This window comes from Haliotis rubra, unplaced genomic scaffold, assembly GCF_003918875.1.
Source record: "Haliotis rubra isolate DU_JTF1 unplaced genomic scaffold, ASM391887v1 Scf419, whole genome shotgun sequence".
NCBI lineage: Eukaryota > Metazoa > Mollusca > Gastropoda > Lepetellida > Haliotidae > Haliotis > Haliotis rubra.
In genome coordinates, this window is record NW_025767101.1 from 154,659 (window position 1) to 164,741 (window position 10,083).

General features: G+C 42.6%; 1 protein-coding gene across 1 annotated transcript in view; it reads left to right on the plus strand.

Annotated features, from left to right (window-relative positions):
• The first annotated feature begins 483 nt into the window (after nt 1–483).
• The window catches only part of LOC124288486 (NPC intracellular cholesterol transporter 1-like), a 60,734-nt gene continuing 51,134 nt past the window's right edge, over nt 484–10,083 (plus strand). Inside the window, exons 1-3 of the mRNA XM_046725007.1 lie at nt 484–627; nt 3,917–4,079; nt 4,194–4,782. Of these exons, the coding sequence (XP_046580963.1) occupies nt 538–627; nt 3,917–4,079; nt 4,194–4,782 (842 nt within the window). The 5' untranslated portion in view covers nt 484–537. The remainder of the gene's footprint in view (nt 628–3,916; nt 4,080–4,193; nt 4,783–10,083) is intronic.

Genomic DNA, 10,083 nt, shown 5'->3' on the forward strand with positions numbered 1-10,083 from the left:
TGTTATGGACATTATAAACACTATTTGTTCTTATCCTCCTATTAACGTTTACTTTTAATTTATTAAACTTTTGATTATAATATTTCAAATTTAGAAGGACTTTAAACAATGCGCAGTTTCTTTTTGTGGCCACTCTCCATCCAGACCTTGCACCGAAGTCCCTATAGTTTCAGTGCCTGCTCCTACATCTAGACAGTAGCTCGGCAATGACATGGTGTCAATAGCTCAACAGCAAACGCTAACCTGCGTTATTTCCGAGATTTCATATCTCTGATCACCAGATTTAGAAAACTGCGCAGTTTCGTAGTAATTAACCCATTGGCTGCCATATTAAAACAATGTATACAACCACTGTATTTTGCTGGGGATTTACACCCTGACGAGAGGCACACATGGCCAGTGGGCGAAAGCAAGAATACAAACTTGTTTAAAGACTGTAACCAGATGTTAAAGCAATCACACAGGCGATTTAAATGTGACAGCCAAGGGGTTAAGCACACAGGCGATACGGATGTGGTTGTCAAGTGTTAAGCCAAAATGACTGCGGGTTTGAACTGGGCTATTCGCTGCGTGTTTTGTTTTCTACTGCTCTTTGTTACAGAATCAGTCTGCAAAGATCACCGACAGGTAGGAACCGAAGCGTGTATGGCATTTCTTGTAAAAATACCAAATACCACAGAGTTACCATTTCATCAACACTGGTAGGTGTCGCTTTTAAAATAGAGATCCGGCTTGAACTCGACTTCGCCATAATACTTGTGATAGTCTACAAACCAGATCATCCGGCTCGCTATTGTAGACTATTAATTTATGTACGTCCATTCTCTCTGAGGGGGAAGAGTGAAAATACTTGTTTACCATGATAGGCATGTACTTGTCTACCCGTGACCCGTGAAGATCAGGGGTAGAACAGGTCGTCAGCAAACCATGCTTGCCACAAAAGGCGACTATGCTTGTCGTAAGAGGCGACTAACGGGATCGGGTGGTCAGGCTCGCTGACTTGGTTGACACATGTCATCGGTTCCCAATTGCGCAGATCGATGCTCATGCTGTTGATCACTGGATTGTCTGGTCCAGACTCGAATTTCTTACTCGTTTGTTTATGAATTACAACAAACACTGCCATCTTGTTCATACACAACGATCGATCGTAAGTAACTTACAGACGGTCATAAGCAACTTACGGAAGTAATTGTAACTTACAACTATTGTAACAATTGCTTTGAGGAACGGTTGAGTGATTGTAAGTTAAAGTTTCCATTGGATTGTAATGATTTACAACTATTGTAGTAATACAATCGCTTTGAGGAACGGGGCCCAGAGCTTAAATACGGGAAATCCCGGTATCCGGGGTAGGGATGACAGAGTACCAGATACACATGAACAACAGTCCCGATCAACCAGGAAATGTGAGATGTGACTTCCTTATTGGGTAATCCCAACAAGGTCGTAAAGAAGTAAATAAGACGGGTTATCGTGATTAGTCGTCTGGATTTACATATCTATCATATGTCATGAGTTAGTGAGGGTGGGAGGGAGGGGAGGTTTTGGTGTGTGTTTTTTTTTGTTGCAATATCATATACCAGCATTATCATGGTGTGGTCTTTTTCTTACTTCGTGACAGGCGTAATATAAACAGAATTACTCTACATTTATAGTTATTAATTACTTGAGTGAGTGAGTTTAGTTTTACGCCGCACTCAGTAATATTCTATTAATGACTTGTAAATGGGGATGTTTTGTTCCCCAGTCGCATTCTGTAGACTATATTCTGTGACGCTGAAAGTTATTACACTATCAAAAACGTTATCTGAAGGCTTGGTCGACAAACAGTAAACGCCCACAGGATCAATAAGAGAGTATAATTCTTGAAATTGTTTCGAACATTTGGCCAAACTGGAAATAGATCCAACTAACCCAGAAAAAGACTGTATGTTCTCAAATTTGCAAGCAAGACAATTGATTCCTTGAACTTTTATTTATTTTTCAAATAAACATTCGATTCCTCAAATGTCCCACAATATTTCAAATTTGATAACCATTTTCCAGTACGAACACCATTTCATCCAGGTCGTTGAATTGAGTGAGCGAGTGGAGTGAGTGAGAGAGAGAGAGTGAGTCAGTGAATGAGTTTAGTTTTACGCCGCACCCTGCAATATTCCAGCTATATGGCGGCGGTCTGAGCATCAATCTACTCTATTGGGATGCGATGACATGTGTCAACCAAGTCAGCGAGCATGATCATCCGATCCCGTTAGTCGCTTCTAACGACAAGCATGGGTTACTGAAGATCATTTCTAACCCGGATCTTCACGGGTTGAATTGTAGGAACGTGTTGCAAGATGTGGATTTGGCAGATTTCAATCACATGTACATTTCACAACTTGGATATGTCAAGGCTAATGATACTGCTACAAACCGGTCGTATAAACACACGTCCCTTCACCATAATTGACCATGACAACCGCCGTCAGTTGGTTTTGAATATCGACCAAAATATAGTGAACTGCTTCCTAACATAGGATCACATTTAAAATCATTATGGATGCCGTCCATGCGGGAATTTGTGTTGAAATGGAACAGAAACCTGTTGACTGTCTGTCCGAATGGGACCTAGTCATTGGTAAGATGCACAAACTGAAAGAAGACAAAACAGAACGGTCTGAACGGCAATAACTGGAGTTCCAGGCTTCATCCACTACCTGGTCTGACGTCACAGTTGTTAGTTATTCCCACTAACAAGTCCGAGAGTATGATAGCCATTATACATGTATATATGGAATCCTGAAAGGGACATGTTGCTATGTCGCATTGTCGCGCTTTGGTTAAGTTTGGCACATTTTACTTGTTTTTGTGAGGGTGACAATGCGACAATGCCCCTTCTATGCTTCCATATCTGTGTGAGCATCACCTACTATAACAGCATGTTTTAAAGAACATCGTGTCATGTCAAATACTGGAAAACACAAGGCCCGTACTATAACTGTAGAAGAAATGTGCCTATACCATGCGGCAGTACTATCAACGTTTGGTTTGTCTTTAATCTGAAGATATATCAACTCACCTTTTGTACTGGATTCAAAAGCTCCAAATTCCTGTCTCAAAGAATAAACTAACTTTAATGTACACATGGAAAACAAGTAGAATTATCCCCAAGTGGATTCTCAGAACGTTGTGCTTGACTTTTTTTACAATAACAGAAAAGAAACAGTTTCAAATCTGTCAAAAATGATTTTTCAACTTTATACCCCACTAATCTAATGACAAACGTTAGAAAAAACTTAACACCTCGATCCATGTTTTTTTGTTACAAAACGTGGTGACGATAGACATGTTTATATGTTTTTAGATGTTAGCCCAAATTGTCGAAAATGAAAACAAACGCTATCTGAAGCTTAACCAGTAAATAATCCTGAGCTTCCTCACTCAAAACATCTATGTAACATTTTGGGATAAGACATTTTGCAGTAGGCCTCCCATGGCACCACTCGTGCTCTGTCTTGTTAATCTGTTTCGCGAACACCTGGTGTTACCACTGACTTTCAGTGATCCGTTCATATAATTTTCACAGCTATTCTTCTCTTTACTGAAAAGGAATGTTTTCTGAGGATAGTCAAGACGTTCTGTATTTCATGCATATGGATCAGAATCTCTGCTCGGATTGGCAAAGTAGAGTAGCAGTGACCCCATACACGTTCACCCCAGCACAGTTTCACACCAGACTGTTTCACCGGGATTGTTTCACCCTATACAGTTTCACACCATTTATTGTGTGTTTCACCCCACCAAATAACTATTATTATTATCAACTATAAAACTGTTTCAATATTTTATAACCCCGACGCAGTGTTGTCGGTATTTTGCTACGGCGACGTAAAACCTAAACCATTCGCTCACTCTGGTTTTATTTTCTCAGGCAACACCCGCGGGACATGGTCAGTGTGTGATGTATGGCATGTGTGGGGTGAACCCAAACACTGGGAAGCCCGTTCCCTGTGCATACACCGGACCCTCCAAACCCCTCACTGACCCCACTGCAAGGCGTGTTTTGGAAGAATGGTGTCCGGACTTTTCTCATGGTCAGTATTCGTCTTGTATTTTAATTTGACGTGATGTGTCTTTGTTAATCTGTTTTTCACAACGTACCCCTTTTCCTAGTCGTTATTTGTCAAACAATCTTTCCTGTATTTCAGACACAAACACGTGCTGTGACGCTCATCAGCTGTCTTGGCTCCAGTCCATGCTGACAGTGCCGGATCAGATCCTGGTAACCTGTCCAGCATGCAACTACAACTTCAGGAACGTCTTCTGCAACATGGTGTGTAGTCCCAAACAGAGCGACTTTGTCGCCGTCACCAGTACTTCCTCCCAGTCGGTCACGGCCATAAAATACGACGTCACTACGACCTTCGTCGACGGCATGTACAAATCGTGCAAGGACGTCACTATGCCATCTTCCGGTGGTAATGCCCTTGGTCTTTTGTGTGGTTGGCCCGCAGATGAATGCTCCCCAAAAAGGCTGCTTTATTATCTCGGCAACGTACGAAATGGTCAATCAGCTTTCTCGATCAAGTTCGATGTAACTGACTCTCCAGACGCGTTGCCGGGCGGAGTAACTTTGTACCCTATGAACGCAACAACTATTCCATGTTCCTCCCCTGTGGGCAAAAGAAGCAGATGTTCCTGTCGTGACTGCGGGGCTGTTCCATGTCCCACCACAACCGTGGCCCCGATTCCAGCGTATCCCTGTACAAAGAGCCAAAAGGGTGGTATTCAAAAAGCGTAAGTTTCGTCGATAAAGATTAAATGCCATTATTAATAGAGCCTCGGGGAGACAGCAAGCGTGACAGGGAGAGGGGTAGAACAAGAGGGTACGGGGAGACGAGAACGAGAGAGGCGTAGGGCAAAATTGGGTAGGGAGAGAAAGGGTGAGAAGGGAAGGACAAGACTGGACGTTGAGAGGGGAAGGACAAGACTGGGCGGGGAGAGGGGAAGGACAAGACTGGGCGGGGAGAGGGGAAGGACAATACTGGACGGGGAGAGGGAAGGACAAGACTGGACGGGGAGAGGGAAGGACAAGACTGGACGGGGAGAGGAAGAAGACAAGACTGGGCAAGACCGGGGGAGGGAAGGACAAGACTGGACAGGGAGAGGGAAGGACAAGACTGGACAGGGGAGAGGGGAATGATAAGACTGGACGTTGTCCGTATGTCGTCATGTCTGTCATATCCATAGCTTATTGTCCATGTGTCGTCGTGTCTGTCATATCCATAGCTTATTGTCCATGTGTCGATATGTCTGTCATATCCATTGTTTATTGTACATGTGTCGTCATGTCTGTCATATCCATTGCTTATTGTCCATGTGTCGTCATGTCTGTCATATCAAGAGTGTATTGTCCGTAGGTCGTCGTGTCTGTCAATTCCATAGCTTACTGTCCATGTGTCGTCATGTCTGTCATATCCATAGCTTATTTTCCACTTCTCGTCATGTCTTTCATATCCATAGCTTATTGTCCACGTGTTGTCATGTTTGTCCATTATGATTGTCAAAGTTTGGTGTGTCATTCACGGTCCTGTTCATTTTACAGATACTCGATTTGCAGACTAAAATACAAACTTGGAGTTTCACCGTGGCCTCCATCAGTGTTACCCTGGACAACATATGTCTACATGACAACGTCACCAAACACTGTACTGTCCCTAGCGTCCTACAATACTTTCAAAACAGCAACCGAAACGTGGACAAGAAAGTGATGGACAGTTCTGGATTTTTCATTATGGCTGACTACCTGCATCACCTCCTCATATGCTTCAGGTTAATATCAGCTTGAACTGATTGAACTGATTGAACTGAATTGATTGAATGCTTGGTTTGGTAAGTTGCCGGGTGGGCGTCATAATGATTGTATATCATCCATTCATCAATCCATCCTTTCTTCCGTTCGTCCGTTCGTTCGGGCGCCTGCCCGTCCGTCCATCCATCCATCCATCCGTGGGTAGAATGTAATGGTATTAGTTCATGAAGAAAGATGCGTAACTTTACTATACTAAATCCAATTCACCCGTATCGTTCCAGGAACCCGCAGACAACCTTGGACCTTCCTCTGAACCTGTCATGTGTGTCGGACTATGGTGGAGTGGTCGAACCCTCGCAGATATTTTGTGGATATGACGGTAGGTGGAGAGTGACTATATCCTTCTTGTCTTTTAGAGACTATACACACGGTTTGACTGGTAACTAAAGGAATCAGATAAGTAGCTTGGTGGATTGAAAACCACACAGGAGCGTACATTTTATGCATATAGATTGAACATTATCCACAGAGTAATCTACAGTTTTTGTTGTTTTGTTTTGTTTGTAATGTTTTTTTCGCTTTGTTTTTGTTTTTTGTTGTTTTGATTTTTGGGGTTTTTTTTGTTTTTCTTTTTCTTTTTTTGTTTCTTTGTTGTTGTTTTTGTTGTTTTTGTTTTGTTTTTGTTTTGTTTTGTTTTGTTTTGTTTTTGTTTTGTTTGGGGTGGGGTGGGGTTGTTTTGTTGGGTTTTGGATTTTGGGTTTTTGGGTTGTTGTTTTTTTTTTGGGGGGTGTGTTCTTAAGTAGGTCTTGATTACCATTTCATTAAAATGTAATGTTCAGAATATACAGGGTTCACTATTCACAACCTTCCAGTCCTCATGTCACGACCTATTTCTATAGGTAAAATAGACGTCATGTGTCACGTTTACACAGCAACATTACAACATGAAGTAACGTAACTTTTATGCAAATGTGAGTTGTCTCAGCGAAATGTGTCGATGTCCACAGATGCGTCTGTACCCAAAATATACAGTTAAAGTCAACAATATTTATAATCGAGTTATGTATAATAAATAAACGTGAATAAAAACCTGGTCTCACTCTGTTCAACTAAGGCGTTTGAGGAAAACATTATTCCAACAAATTATGGAGTTGGAAGAAAGCCAAAAGACACGCGGGTCATTGGAGTTACCAAATTTCAAGTAGCACGTAACTGGCACAGATTAACCAAGGATAATAGTCAAACTGATACGGAACTCGAACCAATGACCCGGAAACTATATCTTTGCACAGCGAACTGCGAATTCAAGTACTACTATAAATAGATTGATACATTTTCCCTTATCAGCCAGTATTTCCTGATCTTTCAGGCAGCAACTATCAGAACTCCACCCAGCTGGTGATGACGTTCGTGATAAAGGACCCCCGGGCGTCTCCTGCTGCTACTGTGTGGGTGAACGGAATTCGAAGGTTCATCCAGACGTGGCAAAACGCCAACAAGGAAGTGAAGATCACCACCTTCTCTGAACCCCCTAATTAGGTAATGCTTGAACATCCTGCTGTCCTTCTTTACTTTAAGTCGCTGCGGAGGTGAGGGCGGGTGGGTATTTTTTGTTTGTTAAAAAACGCGACATTTTCCAATTTTATTCTATGATTTTCCTTTCGTTTAAGAATGTACTTTTCAAAATTTCGATTATTTTCTTGCTACTCGATTGTATTCTCGTTATTAAAGTTTATTTTAAAAACTCGAAATTTAGATTATTTTCTCTTCACATATAGTATGACCAGAAATTATTGAGAATTTTAGGAATATGTTTAATTGGATTTCTAGTATAAACAACCTTGACCAGCTATCAAGTGCTTGGTTTCATTTAAGAGAGACAGCTCCGTTAATCCTTTTTCATTAGTTTTTGTGAAGAGTTATCCCCCTTTGTTTACTTGCTTATAACAATTATTATAACAGTATATACAGTATATAAGTATACTGAGTCAAAAAAGAAACTTCACATTCTTTCTTCAGGGCACTATAAAAGAACAAGAGATGGTAAGATGGTTAAATTGTTATTATTTCATTGCTGAGATCTGTGTGATGTACTCGATACACTGACAGTGCCATAATCAGTTCCATTAGGCTACACCGCCGTTCCAAAACATGGGTATACAGAATGTCAAGTCACAAGAATAAAAATGCGAAATTTCTCAGTTCATTATCGTGTATGGCCGCCCCGCTCTTTCACCACTGCCAAACACCGTCTCCTCATCGACTGCCTGATGCTTGTGAACACGTGGTTGGGGATTCTGCGCCATTGCTCTTGCAAGGCAGCGCCAAGTTCCTGCAAATTCTGAGGTTGGTTCCTAAGACCACGAAGCCTTCTCCCAAGTGCATCCCAAACGTGCTCTATTGGATTAAGGTCAGGGGACCTCGATGGCCAGTCCATGACGTTGATTCCAGCGTTTTGAAGGAAATTTCGTGTCAACATCGCGGTATGCGGCCGAGCATTATCATGCTGGAACTGTAGACCGGGCCATGAGCCGCCATGAAAGGAACGAGTTCAGGGGTGAGCACCTGGTCGCGGTAAGCAGCAGCTGTGAGGTTTCCACGGATGACCAGAAGTCGGGAACGGTTGTTCCCACAGAAAGCACCCCACACTGTGCAACTTCCGCCAACGAATCTGTCGACTTCCTGTACACAACATTGTGCATACCGTTCACGACGTCGTCTCCAGACTCTATGCCTGCCGTCCGCGAATCTGAGGGTAAACCCGGATTCATCGCTAAAGACGACTCGATTCCAGTCTCTCTGGGTCCATCGGAGGTGACGTTGGGCCCACAGCAGACGTTGACGTTGATGACGTCGAGAATGGAGATTGGCAGCCCGCAACCGATTTCGAATGGTCTGTGAGGACAGTCGACCTCTAAACATCTCAGCCCTGGTTCGTGTAGCCGGCAGAAATGTGTCACGTAGGTGACATAGGACGATTTGACGGTCTTCTGCTCTTGACGTCACACGTGGACGACCCGACCTTGGGCAATCAGAAGTGGTGCCAGTTTGTTGTAGACGACCTCGCAAGTCATACACAGTACGACGGCTGCATCCCATTGCTCTTGCGACGTCAATAACTGATCTTCCCGCTTGCAACATGCCAACGGCACGTTCACGTTGCACATTTGACAATCGTGGCATTTCAAGTACCGTTAGAACTGTGGTTTAAAAGTGTTTTTTCCATTCTTGAGGCCAATGCAAACACGTGCATATGAAGAAAACTTCGATGCAAAGATCACGTGATCGACTGCACGTGCAAAACCTGATTTGGCACTTACGTCATTTGCACGACGAATGGATGGGTTTGAGTGGGCTTTACTAACGTTTTTGTAGAGTCGAAAGATAGGGATCCAATTTCGGATACATAGATGTATCATCAGAGAAAAATTATTCATTATTTTTCAAATTACATTTTGTGAAGTTTCTTTTTTGACTCAGTATATTATAACAAGGACATCAGATCAGCTAAAGTGATTTCAAGTAGAACAGGCATCCCTTTGTCCACTGTTTATCGTGTTTTGAAAAATATTGCAAATGGATATGGCATTGAGCACCAGGGAGGCGCAGGTAGGCCCAGAAAATTGACTGTCGGCGACAGGAGGCGGCTTAGTATTCTTGTTTCTAAACACAAACGAAGGAGTTTAGAAAACCTAAGGCTGGATATGATTGATAGTGGAACTGTGGCTGTCTGTAAGGAGACAATTAGAACTGAGCTGCATGCAATGGGTTGGCAGAAAAGTCGAGGAATTCCATCACCGATCATGAAACCTGAACAAAAGGAGCGAAAGTTGAACTGGTGCTTACAGCATAGAAATTTTAACTGGGACAATGTGATTTTCTCAGATGAAAGTTCTGTGTGGCTGTTTCCTAATACACTGAAATTCTGGACCAAACAAACTGAAAAACCTTTGTATCAGCGCCCAAAGTACAGTCCGAAATTTAACGTGTGGGGGTGGCATATCTGTGTTAGGGGCAACGCCCCCTCTGTGTATTTGAAGGGAATATGAACAGTGAGCGGTACACAGATATTCTCGAGGGACATTTACTTCCATCTGCTTACGTGTTCTATGGAAATCTTTGGATTTTCCAGCAGGACAACGACCCAAAACATCGTTCAAAGCATTCACAGGCCTGGTTTCGGACCCAAAATATGACATTATTAGATTGGCAAAACTATAGCCCTGACTTAAATCCAATAGAAAATGTTTGGGTGGTCCGATATTGGGACAGCATGGACCACGACT